The sequence below is a fragment of the Myotis yumanensis genome, unplaced genomic scaffold, assembly GCF_028538775.1.
Source record: "Myotis yumanensis isolate MYYU_CA2020_CCGP unplaced genomic scaffold, mMyoYum1.0.hap1 SCAF_1, whole genome shotgun sequence".
Classification (NCBI taxonomy): domain Eukaryota; kingdom Metazoa; phylum Chordata; class Mammalia; order Chiroptera; family Vespertilionidae; genus Myotis; species Myotis yumanensis.
Window position 1 is genome coordinate 42,181,222 of NW_027223752.1, and position 22,575 is coordinate 42,203,796.

Below are 22,575 nucleotides of genomic sequence, written 5' to 3' on the forward strand. Positions count from 1 at the left end.
TCAAAGGAATGTTTATTACAGCACTTATGGGCCTACCTCCTCCATAAATAAAATCTGTAGTCGGAAAGTAGGACAATGACAGATACCGGAAAGAGAATAGTAGGAAGGCTCAGGGATTAGTACCCTCATCAAACTCAGCCCCTCTCCCCCGATCCCTTTCAGGTGTACTAACAAGATGCCTGGGACTTCCACCGGAGAGGACGCAGTTAAGACCCCTGCTACAGGATCTCAGAACTTAGGAGGGCAGCGGCGGGGTGGGGGATTGTTGCAAGTTCAGCCTATGACCCAGCCGGATGCCGTCGCGCTGGCCGCGCTGGCCGAAGGCAACTAGCACTCGCTCGTTGTGTAGCTTGAACAGCAGATCAAGCGGGTAACTGAACGTTTTCTCAGCCTGGGGCGTGGTGCGTAGCTGTCCAGATGGTAAATCAGGCCGCCGGCTTTGCTCACCACGCACACACTGAAAATGGCCATCGCTGCGCCGCAGGGGCAATGGGCGGCCTGGCGAGACCGCAGTCACTCGACCTGGCCGCCCTCACTTCCCCGCCCGCCGTCGGCCGTGCTTGCGCACTTCTATTTTGCCATTTTTTAGTTCTTCTCTTTTTCGTCTCTTTCTTTGCAAAACTCACCTGTTTTCTGCTAATCTTTGCCCAATTGTTCCTTTTTAAAAAATATATATATTTTATTGATTTTTTTTTTACAGAGAGGAATGGAGAGGGATAGAGAGAAACATCGATCAGCTGCCTCCTGCACACTCCCCACCGGGAATGCGTCCGCAACCAAGGTACATGCCCTTGTCCGGAATCGAACTTGGGGCCCATCAGTCTGCAGGCCGACGCTCTATCCACTGAGCCAAACCAGTCAGGGCTGTTCCTTTTTTTTTTTAATATTTTTTATTTCAGAGAGGAAGGGAGAGGGAGAGAGAGATAGAAACATCAATGATGAGAGAGACTCACTGATCAGCTGCCTCCTGTATGCCCTCTACTAAGGATGGAACCTGAAACCTGGGCATGTGCCCCCACCGGGAATCTATCGTAAACCTCCTGGTTAATAGGTTCATGCTCAACCCCTGAGCCATACCAGTTGAGTCAATTGTTCCTACTTTATTGAACATTTTTCAATTAGTTTCGATTGTTGTTTAAGTTTGTCTCTCAGAGTGTGTGTACTACCAATATAACATTAACTCATTACTACAAATTTTAACATGTATGACAGAAGTCTCACTTCAACTACAAAAAACTAAGAGAAGAGAAGAGGGAAGAAGAATCTTTTCAATTGTCTGAAACTTATATCACCTTTAGGAAACTCAAAAGTGTTGAGGGTTCTCTGAAGAAATTTCAATTTAACTTGCCCTTTTCTTTTTGTGTTTAAAAATTTTGTAAAGACTTTTTGCTATTTACAGTATTTAAAGAAAAGACAAACATGGAAATCAAATCCCTTTTATCTCAACCATATCCCTTTCCATTTGCTCCATCATATTTCCAGGAATTAAAAACTGTTGTAGTTGCACTGGGAATAGAACAATTCAAAACCACATATGACACAAGTCATTTCTGTCAGTAATTCATCCTTTAACTCTCTGCCATAGGCAACAAAATTTTCTCAGTGCAGGTAATTTACCTTTTATTTATTTTTTAAAGAAACAGCCCTCGCAGAACCCGCCTCTCCTGACCCATCCTGCTCCTGGAGTAGTTGCTTTCTAGGACTGCTGTGCAATGGTCAGCCTAGTGCTTTCCTTCAGCATCCTGAGATTTTCCTTACTGTTTCTCTATGTGGAATTCCTTGTTTGCTGGATCTCACGTTGTCTTCTTAGCTTGGCTTCTAGTTTACAGTGCTACCATCAAGAAATGTGACATGAGAAACCTCATGCCATTCTGAGACCTATTTTTCTTTGTATGTACCTTTATATGGTAAGCTTTTGGAACCTTCTCTTTATCCATAGGGTTCTGAAATTTCATAATGTGCTTTGGTGTAATTTTTCTCTCCTATTCTTCATAGAGGTCACAGTGAGTCCTTTCAACTGTCTATCTCATATCCTTCAGTTCTGGAAATCTTTAATACTGCTTTGATGACAACTTCCTATGTTTATTCAGTACTTTTTCTAGAAATCCTCTGATTCAGAATATTTCTCATTCTTCTCTCCTATTGTCATTTTGACCTTCTATTGGGATTTCTTTAGCTTTGCTATCTATCCACTCTATTACGTTTTTTTATAAATTCCTGCTATCATATTTTTTAAAATATTTTTATTGATTTCAGAGAGGAAAAGAGAGGGAGAGATAGATAAAAACATTAATGATGAGAGAGAATCATTGATTGGCTGCCTCCTGCACACCCCACACTGAGGATCAAGCCTGCAACCTGGGCATGTGCCCTAACCAGGAATCAAACCGTGACCTCCAGGTTCATAGGTCGACACTCAACCACTGATCCATGCTAGCTGGGCTCTGCTCTTATATCTTAATTTTAACAGATTTGTCTTGTTCTCTGAATTTTATTATTATATTCTTGTTTTGAGACTGCCATATCTTTCCTGTATCTCTGGATATTATAGTTTGGTGTTTTTATGTGGTACGTCTATTTTTTTCCAAGTTCCTTTTTTTCCTCCTTTTCTACTTTGGCTTCTGTCTTCATATATGTAGAGGCTTTCCTATCTGGTATTATGGCTTCCATATTTAAGAGAGGGACATTAAAAAGCTAACCAGAAGCTGTGCATGCATAGTAGGTAGGGTTTTTCAGTGGTGGGCACTGCACGTGTAATTATTGGCAAGGATCTTGCTTTTTGATTCAGGAACCTCCAAATGTTGGTATCTATGTTAGACTATTTCTCTTAGGTTGTCCAGTTTATCCACAGGTTTCCTTCCATCTTGTCCCAGGAATGAGGATACACTTGATTTATGGCTCTCGGGGAACCAACAGGCTGAGATCTCGGTTGGAAAGAGGATAGGAGTCTCACCATTCAGTTCTGCAAACTTTTACTCATGATTGTATTTTTGGTTTAGCATTTAGCTCTCACCTTCACCTATGACTGATATCCCTGAGTATACAAGCTTATTGAGCCCCTTCATCCACCTTATTTTCTGACAGTGCTGTGGGAAAAGGGTCAGACAAAAGAATCTAATTTTTCCTTCCATTTTCAAACAAACTCCATTTTTCAGGATCACCCCATATCCCTGCCTTTATAGCTTTTCTGGGGTGCTGTGGTATGAACTGGCTTGTTTTGTCCTATTGCAAGAATAAACAAGCTTAGGTTTTAGCATTCCCTTATCTGCTAGGACAGTTACAGTAGTTTATCTGCTCCTCAGCTTCCAAAAGATAGGCCATTGACATTTCTTATCAGTCACACTCTGCTGTGCCATTCTCTTGTCCTTGTGAGTATAAGGCTTTCGATTTTCTTTACTGTTATTTTAGTTGGGATTTGGATAGAGTAGATATGAACATGTCAATATTTAACTAGGAATTAATCCTATACTTTTTATTAAGAAATTTTTAAAAATATATTTCTTTGATTTTAGAGAGGAAGGGAGAAGAAGAGAGAGAGAAACATCAATGATGAGAGAGAATCACCGACCAGCTGCCTCCTGCACGTCCCCAACTGGGGATCAAGCCCACAACCCGGGCGTGTGCCCCTGACTGGAATTGAACCTGGAACCCTTCAGTCCACAGGCCGACGCTCTATCCACTGAGCCAAACCAGTTAGGGCTGTGGTCGGCAAACCGCGGCTCGAGAGCCACATGTGGCTCTTTGGCCACTTCAGTGTGGCTCTTCCACAAAATACCACGTGCGGGCGCGCACGTACAGTGCGATTGAAACTTTGTGGCCCATGCGCAGTTTGCCGACCACTGGGCTACGGCAATCCTATACTTAAAAAAAAAAATCCTCACCTGAGAATATGTTTTGTTGGCTTTAAAAAAATTAATTTCAGAGAGGGAGGAAGGGAGAGAGAGGGAGAGAGAGAGGAATAGGAAGAGGAAAAGGGAAGGAGAGAGGGAGGTAAGAGAGAGAGATGAAAGGAAAGAAAGGAAAGAACGGAAAGGAAAGAAAGAAAGAAACAAACAAACATTGATCAGTTGCCTGTATGCATCCCAACCAGGACCAAACTGGCAACCTAGGTATGTGCCCTTCAACCTTTTTGGTGTATGGGATGATGCTCCAACCAACTGAGCCACCGGGCCAAGGCAATCGTACACATTTTTAAGGTCTAGGTCAGACACTATTCTCTCCCCATGACTACTCCAAAGTAATTTCTCCTACCAACACCTATACTTGTTATCACTCTTGGGTCCCTCATCATACACTGTCCCACTAGACATTAATATCTTTGAGATCAAAGCCTGGATCTCATTCTTCTCCGTACTTCTACTACCTAGAAGAGCGCCTGGCACATGGTATGTATGCATTAATGTTGTTCACCTGAATTATCTTATATGGTAGTTGCTTAGGAAATGACATATGATCTCAACAATCTGGTGAACCTCATAATAACAAATACAGTACCTATTAATAGGCGGCCAGTAAAATGTTGAGCAAAGAGTGAATTCCAAGCAAGTAAACTCTTGAGAACCCACCACATTTAGTGAAAATCACACATTTTGTAAAACAGTTCATGATCTCTTTCAAGAGTCTCTCTGATTCAGTTGCTGACTCACTTCAACAGCAGCAAAGAAGAAAATACCAAGAATCTAAAAACAACGATTAATTAATGTATTCAAGGAGTGACAAACCTACATCTTTTAAGATGATAGGATATATATTAGAAAATAGAGGAAAGAAAAATTATAATCAAATTACCTTCTCTGTCTTTCTTTTTTAATCTTTTTCTCCTCCTGTCGATGGTTGCAACTTCAGACTTTAAAGACATGTAATATTTTCTGATTTCCTGTAGTTTTTCTTGGAGAAAAGAGATTCTCTCTGTACTGTTCATATTATCTAATTCATCTAAGAGGGGAAAAAAGTTAATTAGAATTTAAAAATAATTCTCTCAGGAAAAATATGGCAATTTTATCAGAAGTCCAACTTATAAATCATCAATAGCTTTAGTTTATTAAAACCTATCATATTAAGCTAATAAGTCTCTATAAACAGGGATGACATTAATTTCAGGAATAAGATTTCTTTATGTAGCCCAATATTTCTATACTAAACATTAACTGATATTTTAAATAAAAAAATGTAAGAAAACATCTACACACAGCAATGCTGATCTATAATTGTATTTATCCAAATAGCTTCTTTATGTTGATGGCTTTATCATTTACTAGTTATTTCCATACTAGAAAGGGTGTTTGTTTCATTGATTCATATAAATCATACATGTCTTATTTCCTAACTGGAGATTTTCTTCCAGTGAAGATTTAACAAGTCAATATTATGAAATGACATGGATTTGTATTTAAGATAACAAATGATGATTACTGGTAAGATAGTATTTGGAAACTGAAATAAATGAATTTACTAATCATTTATTCCTCATTTTGACATTTCAAGGAATATACCACTTTACAATATACATTCAAGTTTTCTATAAGCTTCTTACTGAGTTGAAAGCTCCACTTATATGTCCTAGGGGATGAATTCAGATGTTTTTCTCTGTGTTTATCTTTTTCTCCATCTTTGATGTGAGGAGATATTCTGGCAGGAGATCGTGTAAGCTTCTGTGGCTTAGATACACTAAGATGCTTTACTGGAGTACATTTACTTGAATTGTCTAGGACAGGAAGATCTTCACTATCACTGCTTTGTCCTATAACAACAACAACAAAAATTGACTCCGATTAGAAAATATATAACTCTCAAACATCAGTATGCAACAGAACCAGCAATTACACTTATTTGGTATCCTACAGAAATAAGTGCACAATGTGCCAAGTTTTTAACAACAAAAAAAAAACCAAATGCCTACCTATAGGGAAACAGTTAAAGTTGTTGAAAAAGAATGAACTAGAGATCTAGTTTTGCTCAGTAGATAGAGCATTGGCCTGCGGATTGAAGGGTCCCGGGTTTAATTCTAGTCAAGGGCACATGCCTGGATTGCAGGCTCAACCCCCAAGTAGGGGGTGTGCAGGAGGCAGCCAATCAATGATTCTCTCTCATCATTGATGTTTCTCTCTCTCCCGCTCTAAAATCAATAAAGAGGACCTACCGAAACTATATATATGAAAAGGCACAAAAAAATATCTTTTTAAAAAAATCTATATTTTTTAATTGATTTTAGAGAGGAAGGGAAAGGGAGAGATAGAAACATCAATGATGAGAGAGAATCATTGATCGGCTGCCTCCTTGCACACCCCTACTGGGGATTGAGCCCACAACCCAGGCATGTGCCCTTGACTGGAATAGGACCTGGGGCCCTTTGGTCCACAGGCTGATGCTCTATCCACTGAGCCAAACCTGTAGGGCAAGAAAGATCGTAATGTACACACAGTCTTTAACATATGTATAATAAAATGTGAGCAGATATTTGTTTAAAACTCTACATCCCTCCTCACCAAATCTGTATTAGAGATGCTTTTGGTTTTCACTTAGTAACAAATTAGAATTGCCTCTCAATTTTATGTTTCTTAAGCTCTATACCCTACTTCCACCCTATTCTCTCTCAAAAGCAAACCTTGCTTTCAACTGAAAAGGCAATTTCCCAGCCCCTCCCCTACCTGTATCTGTCCTTGCTGCCCCTTTGTTGGCCTCGAAACAAGGAAACTATTTTTGGGCAAACTAATCTCTTTAGCTATACTCTTAAAACCATCTACTTCCAGCTCCTCTGAAATTCCCAATGTCAATTAACCATCTTCATTTAACTTCAACTTTTCTCAGTCTACCAACATGCTTAGATGTTTCCTACCCTTAGAGAGGGAGGAATGGAGAGGAAAACCTTTCCCTTTAGTCAGCATCTCTTTCCTTCTCTTTAGGGCAGTGGTCAGCAAACTCATTAGTCAACAGAGCCAAATATCAACAGTACAACGACTGAAATTTCTTTTGAGAGCCAAATTTTTTAAAGTTAAACTATATAGGTAGGTACATTGTTATTAACTTAATTAGGGTACTCCTAAGGTTTAGGAAGAGCCACACTCAAGGGGCCAAAGAGTCGCATGTGGCTCACGAGCCGCAGTTTGCAGACCACGGCTTTAGGATCAAATTTCTTCAAAGAAATTCTCTGTTACCTTGATTTCCACACCTTCTGATCGCATCACTGTGCTATTGTTAGAGTCCCAAACACTTATGATTGCCAAATTCAATGACTATATATTTTAATCTTATTGAATATTCTACAGCATTTGGAACTCCTTTCTTATTCAAACCCATTACTTTACTGATTTTCATTTATCTTTGATCAGTTTCTACTCTACTCTTCCTGGCTGTCCCATATAAAGAGATATTCTACATAATTATACTTTTGGTCCTTTTTCTTTTTTTCAATTACAGTTTACATTCAATATTACTTTGTATTAGTTTCAAGTGTACGGCACAGTGGTCAATCATATACATAACAAAGTGTTCCCCCTGATATTTCCAGTACCCACCTGGAACCACACATAATTACTATAGTATTAATGACTACATTTCCTATGCTGTACTTTACTTTTTCTCATTTTATTCTCCTATACCAATCTCATTGTCTTGCACTCCTTTGACAACTATCTTCTGAAAAGAGACTTTCTTCTAAGCTCGAGGCCCCAATTTTCCTAATACTGGGTACCTCTAACTCAACAATCCCTAAATTACTCTTCCAATAACCTGCTGATATTCCTGTGTTCCATGTCAGTTAATTCCTCATAACGAATAATAACTGAGTTCTAGTGATTTTGTTTCCTTCCTTCACTGCCTTAGTTAAGCCAAAGATTATTTTCAAAAGGTAAAACTGGTCCATCTCCTATCTTCCTTTTCAATCTTTTTAACTTTTTATTTTGAGACCATTTTCAACCTTACAAAAAAGTTATAAGGACAGCTGCCAAAAAAATGTTTTTCTGACCCATTTGAAAATAAATTGCCCTACCATACTTAAGTACTTTAGTGTTTATTTCTTTAAACACAAGAACATTTTCCTGGGTTAGTTATGGACAAATTACACCAAATCTTAGATTAAACAAATGTTTAATATCTCACGAGGTATCTGAGAGTCAGACTCTGTGAGCAGCTTGGCTGTGTGGTCTGGATCGGGAGATCTGATAAGGTTGCAGTTAAGCTTTTAGCTGAAGCTGTGGTGCCTGAAGACTTGACTGGAGCTCGAGGAATATGCTTTTCAGGTGACTCATGTCGTGGCTGTTGTCAGGAGACCTCAGTTTCTTGCTCGCTGTTGGCAGGATATGTTCAGTTCCTCACAACCTGGGCCTCTTCATAGACCGTTTGAGTGTCCTCACAGTGTGACAGCTAACCTCTCCCAGAGCAAGTGATCCAAGGGAGAGCAAGGAGGAATTTGTGGTGCCTTTTATGACTTATTCTCCAGAGTCGTAGTCTATCACTTCCACTTTGTTAGAAGTGAGTCACTAAATTCAGCCCACACTCAAGGGGAGAGAATTAGGCTTTGTGGATATGTTTTGAAAACCACCACACTCCTACAGAACCATAATACAACCGTCAAAATCAGGAAATTAACACAAATATACTGCTATCGTCTAATCCTCAGGTCTCATACAAGTTTCTCTACTTGACCGGTCATGTCCTTTTATAGCAATAGGGTCCAGGTGAGAATCACATATTGCATTTAGTTGTCACATCTCATAAGTCTCCTTCAATCTGCAACAATTCTTCTTTCTTTGATTTTCATGACCATGACAATTTTAAAAGTTATTTTATAGAATATCCTTTAGTTTGAATATGTTGATGGTTTCTCATGATTACATTCAGGTTATGCATCTTTGAGAGGAAATCACAGATGTGCTATGTTCTTCTTACTGCATTGTGTCAGGTGGTACATGGTTTCAATTTGTCCCATTACTGGTGGTGCTCACTTTAATCATCTGACTAAGGTGTACATGTATCTATCTAGTGTAACCTAGAGTGTCCCTTTCAGACTTGCATGAAGGCAGGTTTTGAAGGAAAACTTTAATTTGTCAAAATCTACCATGTTTATTTCTACTATATGCTATGACTTAATTTTATTCCTTATTGTACAGAAGTCTGTTTTCCATGTTATCTATTCGTATTAACTTACTAATTTTCTTGTTTTTATTTCCCCATGTTTTAAAATTACCAAGCCATTTACCAACTAGCTTTTCTAAATATAAGAAAAACAACCCATTCAGAAATGTAAACTTCTGCTTGTACCACTACAGCAAATGTTTCTCTTTTATTCAAGTTTCCCAAATATGTTCCTCTAATATTAAACTGCTTTACATAAAAAATACAAGTAGGCATAACAAATAATCACAGCTATTCCAGTTCTAAATAAAATTGACAAGCACCTCAGATTAAAAATTAATGGGGAAATTGCTATCTTAGAATACAATAAACCAAATTTATTTTTAAATTGACAAAAGATCAAGCCAACAAACTGCTGAAAATATTAACACTGTACAAGCCAGCACTGAAAAACACCAACCTGTTCCATTCTTTTCATTTTTGGCTACAGCACTTGTTCGCTTTGGGGTACGCTTTTGCTTTTTTGCCAATAATCCGCTATTTCCCTCACTTGGTCTTTTCTGACCTGAAGAAAAGGAAAAGACATCTTGAAAAGTCAACAGCAAGTATATTTATTCACTTGTACAAATGAATTATATATGTATATATATATGTATACACACACGCACACACACATATATATGTATGTATATAAATTTCATACATTTATAAAAAGGGTGGGGGGAAAGGGAATGGAGAGAGTAAAGAAGGACAGAAAAAAGGAAAGGGAGAAAGGGAGGGAGGGAGGGAGGGAAGGAGGAACGGAAAGTATTTTACAGATCAAGGGTTCCTAAACTCTTAATTTACTAATACTTGGTTTTAATATAAAGGCTGATTTTCTCTCTGTAAAGTTCTTACCCTTCTCTCTGCTCTCTCTTTCTTGAACAATTATACTACAGGTACCAGAGGCGATGCTGTCTTCAAATCCATTTGCCGATTCCCTCTCACAGAGGCCTTCTTGGGATTCTTCAGCAATACTATCCACTTCAATGGTTATGTCACTCTCACTTTTTATACTTCGAGACTCATCTTGACTGAGAGTAAGTGGTGAAGCTACTGAAAAGTTATGCTGTACAACAGGAGGTAGGGCAGATGGAATAGAAACAAGCGAGTTAGACTCAGAGCTTTCAACTACTACATCCTCAATACTGGTCTTGTCCTTTTCATCCAGATCATCCAAATCGACTTCATGGCAAACCAAGGTTTCAGGCCCAATCAGAGGCATTGTATCCTCTTCTTCTTTCAGTGGAGTATTTACAGTTTCTTCAGCTGGACTATCAAATTTCTCACTAGTCAATTCTTGAATGCCTTGGTTTGACTCTGCTATCAATGACGGCATTCCTTCATTTTCTATTCCAAAGTGTTGTTCAAAATTTAAGTTTTTCATTCCCTCAGATGCAACACAATCACTGGTCCTTTCTTGAGATATGCTATTTGTCATTTCCATTCCGTTCTCAATTCTTGTTTTTTTCTCTGGTGATGAATGTCCCAGTATTTTCCGTTTGAACTTTTTTTCTTTTGCACATTGGTCAATTTCATCTTCAGTAGCAGAAGAAAAGGTTTTACTGTCTAATGAAGGAAATTCTAGACTATGAGTTTCTATATGAGGTTCATTTCCTGCTTCATCTTGACTAAATGATGAAATCTTTATAATTTCTAAAGAAAGATCTTTTGTCTTGCTTCGTCTTCCTTTTCCTTTAGGGGACTTTTCTGCCTCTTTCTTAACTTCTTCTGTTTGTTCCACTTTATTTCCAAAAATCTGTACTATTTGTTCATTCTCTCCAACATCTAATTTCAAAGTCTCAAAAGGCTGCATTTGAGTCCTATCATTTTCCTTTAATACATGTGCAGCAATCTTTGGATTTTCTTCATCTAGTTTATCATCATTTAAATTTTCGTTTTTTTCTAGTTCCTCTTTAATATCAGGAGAAAGTTCTTCATTCATCAAATTCTTTTCTAAAAGGTCTTCTGTTTCACTATCAGATGAACAAGAGTCTGCAAGAGGAAATATTAGAAAAGTTTCTATTTTAATTACCAATGTAATTTTGTAATAGAATTTCTGCCAAAGACAAAAAAAAAAACAACAAAAAATTTTAATCATGTACCTCTGAATACCTTCCTACAGAAATTTCTGATATAAAATAAATCATACACTTGTGCAAAAAATGTGTGTGGAGGAGGGTTTCAAGTTAAACTCCATGTAAAAATACATTACATAGAAAATATTACTATCTTAATTTTGTAAAAGAGCTATTTTGCAATTTGCACTGGTATCATGCTTAGGCTAAGATACTCCTTAGAAAATTCAAAGAACTAGATATGAAGTGATAAAGTGGTTTGATCTGAGATCTAGAGTAGGTAGTGATTAATAAATGTGATGGCCATTTTATGTCCTTAGGAATCTGACATTCTACTAAAAATAATTCTGGAAAGATGTACAAAATGAGCAATTTGAATTCTCAAAACTTAAATACTATTTTGATTAAGAGACAAAGAAATCATTCTAAGTCAGATAATTTTTAAAATAGCGTTTTAAGACTGTATAGGAGTTATAAAATATAAAAATTCTGTCCACATGGTGCTTATATTGTAAAGAAGTTCAAAAAGGCAAATTTAAATGTATTTTGTAAATAAAAAGGTACCTAGTTTTATTTTGTGGTTTTACCATATTCAGAATTTAGAATTCATTTGTTCTCATGTTAAAATATATTATACACTATAGACTCATGGTGTGGCTTCGTGGTTAGAGAGTCGGCCACATTATGAAGCATTGCAGGTTGGATTCCCAGTCATGGGCACATACCTGGGTTGCAGGTTCAATCCCCAACCCCAGTTAGGGGCACGTGCAGGAGGCAACCAATTGATGGGTCTCTCACATTGATGTTTCTCTCTCTTTCTCTCTCTCTATATCCCTCCCTCCTTTCCACTCTCTAAAACCAACAGAGAAAATAACCTGGATGAGGATTAATTTAAAAACAACAACCCCTTTTATAAGTAGTTTAGCAAGACTACTATATATAGTTTTATAGGTTGCACACTGCACTGGGCATGCCACCTGAGATCTTTCGCTCTGTGGACATGTTGCATTTGTGTAATATGGCAACTGTCCAGCAGATGGCAGTACATAGGAGGAAGAATGCCCTTTCCTAATTGGCACACAAGCGTCCTACAGGCTAATAACAAAACTGTAGGTTCAGAATAGCTTTTTCCTTGAAGGCAGGGACATTTTTATATACAAGGCAACTATTTAATGTTGCTTAAGTTATATGAAAAACGTAAAGGTAGAAAAGTGGGGAAAAAGGTAAAAGCAGAATAAAATATGTTCACCTACACTCATCACAAAACATGTCTATACCACCTTAGTGTATGCTCTTTGAACAACATAGTCTCAGCTTTGCTGAAAGATCCTAGGGGACAGCACTGAATTATAGGAAACATGGTGCAAGCTTTGAAGGACAGTGCAGCACACAGTAGGATGCACATCTTGTCAACCTATCCTCTATTAAAAGAGTATTTCTAAGATATTGACAAGAAATGGTACACCTAAACTAAACTATCACTAGGTTTTAAGTAACCATGATATACTAAAATAAATATTTTCTTCAAATCAAATTTTAGTTTAAATTGCATGAGATTAGAAACTTAGATGACCTTCTACGACTCTCACACAACCGACATTTTTAAATTTATACTGTTTTCTTAAAAAATCAGTGCTCCTCAAAATTGAGCACCTTCCATTCCAATTGACAAACGTGAGCTGTCTGCCATATTGCTGCGAGCAATTCTTGTACCTGATTTTCCTTCACTGTTTGGAGTCTTAGACAAACCATATGGCATGTTTGACGAAAGGGTAGATTTTAAAGGAGGTCGTCCCCGTTTTGACTTGTGCCTCTCCTCATCCCTCTTTTCATCTTTTTCACTGTCTTCTTTATTCTGGATAACAACAACAAAAAGTATGAGAAGAGCCCATTCCTTATGAAAAATGAACATTCTACTTCTGCAAGGAAAACAAAACTCAAAAAGTTTAGATGTTTTATATGTTAATTTCCTAATCTGTGCTTATCAAATAATTAAGAACAAATTGTTCTCTAACTTATTTTATAATTATATGAGTATTATGGTCAACAATATCTAACACTGCAATTATATTGTGAAGGTCAGAGTTGGTGCATTAGAAAGCTATACAACTACTCAGCAACCTCCCTTCCTTCTCTCTTCCTATTCCCTGAGAAAAAGAAATCTACCATAAAACAGGCAAACACTAGGTGAATCTCTACAGCAAAGGTTGAAAATTCAGGGTGTGGATGAGGATACAGCTGACCAACAAGTATATGTTTTAAAACTTAGTATTAGCTTCCAACATTTAAAAATTGATTTCAGCCCGGGCGGGGTGGCGCGGTTGGGAGTGTTGTCCTGTGTACCAAAAATGTTGTAGGTTCGATTCCTGGTCAGGGTACATACCTAGGCTGTGGGTTCGATCCCCAGTCAGGGTGTGTTCAGGAGGCAACTGATCAATGTTTCTCTCTCACATCAATGTTTCTTTATCCCTCTTCCTCTCTCTCTAAAAAAAATCAATAAAATATATACTGGAGTAAAGATTTAAAAAAAAAAATCAGATTTTACATTTTAAAAAGTATTGTTTTTGAAAATCCTAAAATCTGGCAACCCTGACTGGATCCCACTGCAAAGGGGTTAGTTCCACCCTCTCTAGGAGAGGAACATGTCCTTCTATTGGTCACTATCAGTCCTACTTTATCCCTTTTCAAGACAGCAGATATAGGCATTTGAGTTTAATGCCTATGTCCCAGGAATCTCTGGTTTTTCTCCTTTCCTGAAACAATGTGTTAATGTGTTTACATTTTTAGCTTCTGGGTTATAAGAGAGAAAATCACAATTACCTTAAAAGAATCAATATGATTATTACAGTGAGGAAACAAATTTATAAACACACAATATGAATAATTACTGTACCTATCATAAAGGATATGAACTATGAACTTACTTTAGCTTTTTTCTTCTGTTTTTTCTTTGGTCCACCTTTGTCCAAAGGCCAGATTATCCTGTCAGCCTTCACCCATTCATCATACCTTAAAATAAAGAATGTATTTTAAAAATTCACAATAATAACTTATTTGAAATATATTCATCAAATAAAAGCAACAATGGGATAAACTAAAGAGTTTGTTTCTAGTGTTGGCAGAAATGTGAAGGGCATAGGGGCTGGTTTGTTGGTAACATGCGCCAGCTACAGTACTAAGTGCTTTGTATACCTGCCACTAATAGGGCAAGACAAGAGAGCTAGGTAAGCAAACTCTAAATAGATTCAAGATTGTTTGAGCTGCTTTGTTTTCCACAGCTCCCACAGACCTGAACTTAATGAAATAAACAGATTCTGCACTGGAATTCATTTTATTGACCAAATAATTTAAAGATAAGTCAAGTAAATTCAAACTTGTAATATGATCAGTTCCAGATTTATTTATGAAGTCCTTTTCAACTCTCTTTTCCTCACAGAACTCTCTCCAGCCTCTAGTACTTCTAATAAGATTTTATTCTGAACTATGTCACCTCTAAGACTGAAATTTTTTAGAGATAATTTCCTTTATATATAAAGTTTATTCTGTTTAGCTCAAGTTGAAAACTCATTTCTCCTGTACCTTTTCCAAAATATTGGCAACACTTTTTCATTTCAATATAGTCAGCCCACGTTACTAATCAGGGGCAAATAAAAAATTAAACTTTCTAGAATGAAATAACAGTTCTTACATTATGTAAATATATAGGTATTTATAGAACTCTATCACAATCCAAAATCTGAACACTGAAGCAAAAAACTACAGGCAGTCCTTGCTTTGAACTGCGTCATGTTAATGGAAACCATACCCTCATTTTGTAACCCAGTTACCATACAAAGCAAGGACATGGTTCCAATATCCACAAGTTCTGGTTGATATAGTATCATGATTACCTATATTATGGTTTGAAAATGATCTTTCCTGAATCAACCTAATATCTTCATTTTACCAGGCTAAGTATCTGTACATTATGACCTTACTTAGAAGTATTCATTCATTTGGACATTTACTGAGGGCCTACCTAGCATGCCAGGTAGTATGTATGAGTAAGTATGTAGAGAATAATAGAGAAAAATAGGAAGGACCTTGCTCTCATGCAACTCGCAGTCTGGTTTGAAAGACAGGTAAATATTAAAACCAAGTATAGTCTGGCAAATACAATAAGAGGGTTATGTGTCTGGTTATGGGCTAACAAAGAAATAGTGAGTAACTCTGCCCAACTCTAAAATTCCACAGGACATATGCGACAACCAGCAAGCACAGGCCTGACCTGGAAGACAGCAGGTCCTGGTCACCACCGTATGCCATGTAGGTACTTCCAGCATTAATATTGCCAACCAAAGGTGGTCTAAGACTTTCTCAACTAAAACTAGTACTTCCCTCATAGTTTCATATGTTACCCTATTTTAGAAATCCAACCAGATTCTCTAGGAATTATAGTGGCTCTATGTCAATGAGCACACCAGAATTATACCAGCATTTAGGAGTATGGAGGGACAGTGAAAAACCATGAACCTTGTCAGTAACCAGTTAAGTAAGTATTTAGGGATTTAACTAGTTCAGAAGAATGTCAACATATAATAAAATGTCTGTGAGAATGGTCATACAGTAAAACATTAAACAATTTAGAGAAACAGATGATAGCAAGGGAAAATTCTAGAAAGCAGAACAGAAGAACAGACCCACAAAGACGATAAATAAAAGTGGATGAATGAACTAAATAGAATCTGAGGAAAAAAGAAGTCTTTAATATGCCATAACTGCAAAGATAGTGACTCAAAGTTGGTAAATGTAGGCTTTCCTCCTGAACTCAACAACAAGTACATACAACACAACAGTGAGGTAGACTAGGTTTGTTTCTAATGTTAGCAGAAATGTGAAAGGCACAAGCTGGTTTGAGGAAAAAAAAAAATTAGAGGTTTATATGCAATAAATCCATACTTTAAAAATATTTTATATGTGATAAACCCAACTTTAAAATGATGTGAGATGAAAGAAACCTAACTCACTAAAAAGAAAAAGAAAATGTTAACATTTACTTGTGCACTTGCTAAGTGCCAAGCATTGTTGTAAGCATTTTGTATTTTAATACAGGTATTACCAAGATTTCTCACATCTCTACAAAGTAGGTATTTTATCTTCCCCAATTCAGAGATGAGGGAATTGAGGTATTAACAGAGTACACTGTGAATATGCAGGGAAACCTTGGAGTAGTCTTGTTCCAAACAAATACAGACCAAGCAGAGGTACTAAACATACAAGCCTTTCTAAATGAGAAAGAAAACTAGCCTGGTACAATCAGGTGGGCCTTGGTGTTGCTACAGAGGTGATCTGGCATCACAGCTAGGTTGTATTGTTCTCCTGTTGAACATGAACAATTTCACAGAACATCAACATCAGACAAGTCTTGCAACATGACTGTGATGAATCAAGACAAAAACAAGACCACCCCCTAAGGGTGTATAAACACAGAAAAACAGGAACACTGTCCAAGCCACAAAAAAGTCCAAACATCCTTTTTCCCTGACTGCAGCCTCTTTACCAATCTACATGGTTTAGTCTTCCCTCCTTATGGATAACATTTATTAAGATGACCAATCAAAGATTAACCCTATGTCTTGACAGCTTCCAATCTGGAGGAAAGCCCTATTTCCTTAAACCCTCCCCCAAATCACCTAATAGAAGTTCAAATCTTAAGTCCTTCCTAACACTTCTAAAGTAATTAATTTAGAATTACTGCAATGCCTGATATAGTTTTGATTTCCGATAAGTGTAATAAACAAACAAACCCATTTGCACTGCTGGTAGCTGTGGGCCTGGTTCTTCGCCCATGTCCTGCAGGATGTTCTCAGAGAATCCTGAGCTATGGCTGCCCCCAAAGGTGGTACTCTGGGCTTTCACCTAACACCCTCTTACTGAATCACCTCATAGCTCTCCATGCTGTACATTCTTCCTCACTGCAAATGAGTAATACATCCAACTTGTTCAACTATAGGTATGATCTAGGCAACCTTTGGCTGGGAGTATTGGCACAGCTAGTAAACAGTGGAAGTGTTGGAAATCTTGGAAAATTAGGGTACAAGGTGTGCTTTGTAAATACACATACCATTTGCATTGGCTCTTCACAACATTAATTTGAACTTTTTGAATCACTGAAAAGAAATTTCAATAGTAAGAAAATACATTTCTTGCTTACCTCACATTCCAACCATAGTAATGTACCAAATATAAAACTTCTCCATCATCAATTTCAGTGCTTTTAATACTGGCTTCATAGATTTTCTGCGTTTTTCCCCGTCCATATTTTACTTTTACTTTGGTTCCTGTTAGGCAGGGTTCCGTATCTTCCTCATCTTCCTCTCCTTCAGAATCACATTTGCTTTCAGTTTCTTCCCTGCAGTAAGTTATAACATTGATAATGCTACTAATAGCTTAATGGAGAACAAACTAATATATGCTTAAAAAAAAAAATCCAACATATACAATAGTCACAACCTAAATATTACCTTAATAGCATGTCAGTGGAGGAGGAGAAGAAGGAGGAGAAGGAGAAGATTTTTAATGGACTACTTACTAAGGAATTTATTTATTATGTAAAGGTGCACTGTACCAAAAGTAAATCCAGACTTCTTAAAGGCCAATCAATAATATAATTAAATGATGATGTGGAGTCAAATAAATCACTTTTGTTAAAACAAAGTAAGAATAATATGCTCTGAAAGCCTTTGGAATTCACACTCAAGTGTCACTTTATATGCAAAAATTATCTAAAAGTAATTTGTAACTTCCTGCAACTAAATTGTTTTAAATCTACATTACTATTGCTTTCTACTCAATTTAAAATTGTTCTTAGCAAGACTAATTTTTGATGGATAAAATAATGAAAAAGAGCTATCTACCTTAGTAACCATATCTTTTAAATTAGTTTATATTTCAACAGGTCACTAGTTGAAACTGTGGGATAGCACCAGGAGAAAAAAGCTTTGTGTATCTTTGTGTTTAGGGCACAAGTGCTATTAAAATGGTGCAACCAGTATATTCTCTATTTGTTTTTATTCATCTCCCATTAGCTTTTCTTTGTTTTGATAATCAGGTAAAAGGAGATTCACATTGGGAGGTCCAATAATATTTTTACAAACATCCTGCGTTAATATTGCAAGGATTCAGAAGAGATTTACATCAAAGGCCAGTCTAGTGTCACAAGAGTATTATTAAATGCTTAAGAGAAGGCATTGTGCTCTATAATAAACAGAGCATTATTTGGAGGACCACTAGGCAGTCAACATGAAATAGCTTTGACAACCCATTTGCCTTGGGAATGTTTTTCTCCAAGGGCACCTTCCAATTACATCCTGAAAAGGTAATTTCAAACACTATGAGAGAAACTACTTAAAACAAATTTCTATAGATATGAATGTTTCCCATTTCCATGATTCCTGCTACAGAATGAGAATACAGATTGTTTATTTGCATATTCAATTTTTATTTTATGAAAAGGAATATTCGTCCCATTTATATTTTATATATGTATTGTGTGTTTTATGTATTATACTAGAGGCCAGGTGCACAGATTCGTGCACACTGAAAGGAAATTAATTAGAAGGTGGCCAGCAGGGCAGGACTGGGCAGGGCAGGACTGGGTAGCTGGACACACCCTGGAGCCAACTTCCCGTGGTCCCTCCTTGGTCGGCCGCACCTGGGGGGGCACTGGGGCTCGAAGGGTGTCTGCGGAGTGAGTGGTGTCCCTCTGGGAAGTGGGGTCCCTCAGCCTGGCCTGTGGGGATCGGACCAAAACTGGCATCCCCCGAGGGGTCCTGGAGTGTGAGAGGACACTCTGCAAAGTTGCTGTCACTTGGCAGCTCCGTATTGAGCATCTGTCCCTGGTGGTCACTGAGCATCATAGCTACCGGCCAGTCACTTAGGCTTTCATATATATAGCTATTATATTAATTATATTTATTATATTATATTAATTATATTGCTTATTAACAAAACTTCAAACTATAATTAACCCTATTTTTTAAGTGGTTCACCTTTGCTTAAATTTTTTGTCCAAATATTTGAAATACCATTATACACAATTATACTCAACTCCAAATACTTCCTTCCACTTTTCCTAATCCTAATTATATTTCACTACAGAACTTTCCTTATTCACTAATCTAATTCACACACAATTGTGATAGCTCCCATACTTATTTATACTGAATCATAAAATTATCTCTTCGCTCAGCAGTCATTCCTATTTTTCTAAATATTTTGTCCACAGTTAACTTTCAGATGGATGTCAGCCACTAGTTGAACATAGCAGGCTACTTTTCCCAAATTTTGCTCAACAATTCAAATTTCTAGAAAACTTAGCAACATATAATGTAATAAATGAAAAATAACTATGGAGGCGAGCTTATATTACAAGTGTGTTATGCTATTATTGCTGAATTAAAATTCATTTTTAGTATATAAAAATTAGTAAATCTATTTGACAACACAGAAATGGCCAACTAAACACCGTCGGATATTACTTTGATCTAGCTGAACTGCCTAATTGGTTATTTTTAAGTCAATTCAGTCCATACATGTATATAATATATGGGGGGGAAAATACAGTTTTCACTCAACAGCAAACAGGTGGACATTAAAAAGCTGAAATTTATTGGTGTGATGTGGGGCAAGAATGTATTTTCCAAACAAGAATAAGGGGTGCATGCCACTTAATCTAATACAATAACTTGAAAAAGAAAAATGTCTTAGATAAAGCTAACACACAGAAACATCTGCTAGTATTGTGCACCCATGTGTTTGTTAGCTTTCCCACGTTGTACCTTTTTTAAAATGGAATATTTGCTGTCGCTGTTTCCTCTTGTCCACTTCCTCCATTTTTCTCCAGCTCCCTTCCCTGCTGTCAACTGCAGGACCTTTCTTTTGACTGGGTGGCGCAGCCTTCTTTGAGGCCACTGTTTAGGGCACAAGTGCTATTAAAATGGTGCGACCAGTATATTCTCCAATTCCGAAAGGCGATACACATCATCTTCACAATGTGTTTCACCTTCATTAGACAAGAGGAATGGAAGTCCCAATAAGAAAACATTCCCTCAAACCTGAATATCTAAGCAGGAACAGAGCACTGCCGTGCCCCAGACAGGTGCTTCTGGAGAACAAATATAAGATATTGTACCTCTCTTGGTTTTTCTCTTCCTCTTCATCTGAGTCTCTGTCAGAATCCTCCTGCTTTTTAATTTTCTTCTCCTTTTGCTTTGGTGTATTTTTTCTCCCCAGTAGTAGCTCATTTTCTTTTTTCTCTGCAGTTTCATAGTCATCATTCACATCCTTACTTTCTGAATCATTATCTTTTAATTTGTCTTCTGTTTTCTCTTCTTCAATTTCCTTTTTAATAGAATTTGCATCTCGAGCAATTCTCCTTCGTCCCTAAATAGAGAGTACAGAAGCTTTAAAATAGCTATCACTACAAGGGGGGCAAGGGTTGGACAAAAGAAATGTGTTTGTTTGTTTTTAAACGTTCATAGCAATGACTAGTCTTCTCTCTAGCTTGAGAAATGACAGTGACAACATAATACCTATGTACTTCTCTTCCTCTTGAAAATAATACCTCATGTAAATTACTTATGTCCAGGACTACTATGATCCTCAGCTACAGATTACTTAAAAAAGAAAAATGGTCTTTGTTCACTACATTATCTCACTTTTAGTATTTTTTGACTACAATAAAAGTTTTTAAAGCAGTATCTAAATGTCAATGATTTAAGTTAATAATAATAATGATAGTAATAATAAACCAACCCCCTAACGTATGTATGAACTTTTAAAAAATTCTGTGGTCTCTATTTCTACTGTTTTTTAAAATGAAATTTATATTATCACTATAGTTATGTATGGCTACATTTTAAAAGGGCTGAATTGCATCCATCAATGGCCAGAAGTGAGCTGATTTCTTTGAGTGAGTATCTGAAGAGCTCACTGGGCCTCCGTTGTACTTTTATGCCCCCAGCAGCTTTTACTCAGCCTCTTGTTGCATACTCAACTGAACATGAAACTGGTGAGATATTATTTCCTAAATTCTTCTTCAAGTCAACCTCCACACACTGGCACGATTCCCCTCTACTTGGAATAAAGTGAGGATAAAAAGGCACCAATAATTTAGGGAATACTGAAATACTTTACAATTAATATCTCAGTATAACAAATATTTTCCCTAGTTCCTGACTATGTATTAAACTTCAATGGTAGAAAGAAATTTATTTTTCTTGTCACAAAGAACTAAAATTTACATTCCACGAGGGCAGGCACTTTGTCATGCTCACTTTCATATTCTCAGAACTAGACAGTGCCTAGCACATAGCAGGTGCCCTTTAAATATTTATATGTATGAATGAAAGTTGTTATCTACTAAAATTTAGGTCTATATACCTTTGCCCTGAAATCCCAGTTTTACAAATCTGCTCTCTAAATTCAGCTACATTAGGAGGATATTTTAACAAGCACATTTATTGCAGCTCTTCTTATAATAGTAAAAAAATGGAGAAAAATCTCGAGGAAGGAAAATTTATGGTACATCTACAATACAGGACTCATAAAATATAATACAATACAATACAATACAGATGTTTTACATAATATGAAGGTGATGGTTGTACAACAATGTGAATGTAGTTAATGCCACTGAACTATACACTTAATATTGGTTATGCTAAATTTTGTTATGTGTACTTACAATTTTTTAACACACATTTTTGCCACAATTTTTAAAAATTAAAAAGATGAAAAGAGAGAAACCAATTTGTATGTTTCCTAAAATTCAGTAGAAAATTCCATTTACTAGATGACAGTCGGAATAGACAGTTTTAGAAAATGGTTTCTGGTTAGATAAAAGAGAAGGTGACTTCAACCTCCTCTTTCAATCAAATAAGATTTCACTGAAAAATAAGATATATTACAGTAACTGAACTTTGAGAGTGTGATAAATTTTCTTTCTCCTCAATTTTAATAAATGCTATTATGTAGACATCATTCAACAATGACCAAAACAGTGGGTAACAATTTTTACAAAGGACTTGCATAGTTATGGAGAGGAAGAGTAGAGTTAGAAGATACAACCAGTGTGCACATGACTAGAAAACAAGGCAGAACATGAAAAAATGGCCACAAGCACTGTACAGTGTACTATGGAGTAACACGGAGAAAAGATCCCACCTGGTTGGGAGCACAGGCGTTATAAAGAGGAGATTCATTCATGCAACAACTATTAAGTAAGTCCTCACTATGTGTCAGGCACTATTCTAGATGTCTGGGAACTGTCAATGAATAGAGTAGACACTAGTCCCTGCCCTCCTGAAGTGTGATTCTAGTGCAGAGAGGGTAAAAGAAACAAGAT

General features: G+C 36.9%; 1 protein-coding gene across 2 annotated transcripts in view; it reads right to left on the reverse strand.

The window, feature by feature from the left end:
- Nucleotides 1-22,575, reverse strand: part of ARID4A (AT-rich interaction domain 4A) — a 69,960-nt gene that overhangs the window by 3,069 nt on the left and 44,316 nt on the right. For both annotated transcript variants that reach the window (XM_070419092.1, XM_070419090.1), the window contains exons 16-23: nt 20,362-20,612; nt 17,383-17,580; nt 14,114-14,198; nt 12,903-13,044; nt 9,970-11,106; nt 9,533-9,637; nt 5,534-5,740; nt 4,789-4,935 (exon numbers count right to left, since the gene is read on the reverse strand). In XM_070419092.1, coding sequence (XP_070275193.1) covers nt 4,789-4,935; nt 5,534-5,740; nt 9,533-9,637; nt 9,970-11,106; nt 12,903-13,044; nt 14,114-14,198; nt 17,383-17,580; nt 20,362-20,612 — 2,272 coding nt within the window. The remainder of the gene's footprint in view (nt 1-4,788; nt 4,936-5,533; nt 5,741-9,532; nt 9,638-9,969; nt 11,107-12,902; nt 13,045-14,113; nt 14,199-17,382; nt 17,581-20,361; nt 20,613-22,575) is intronic.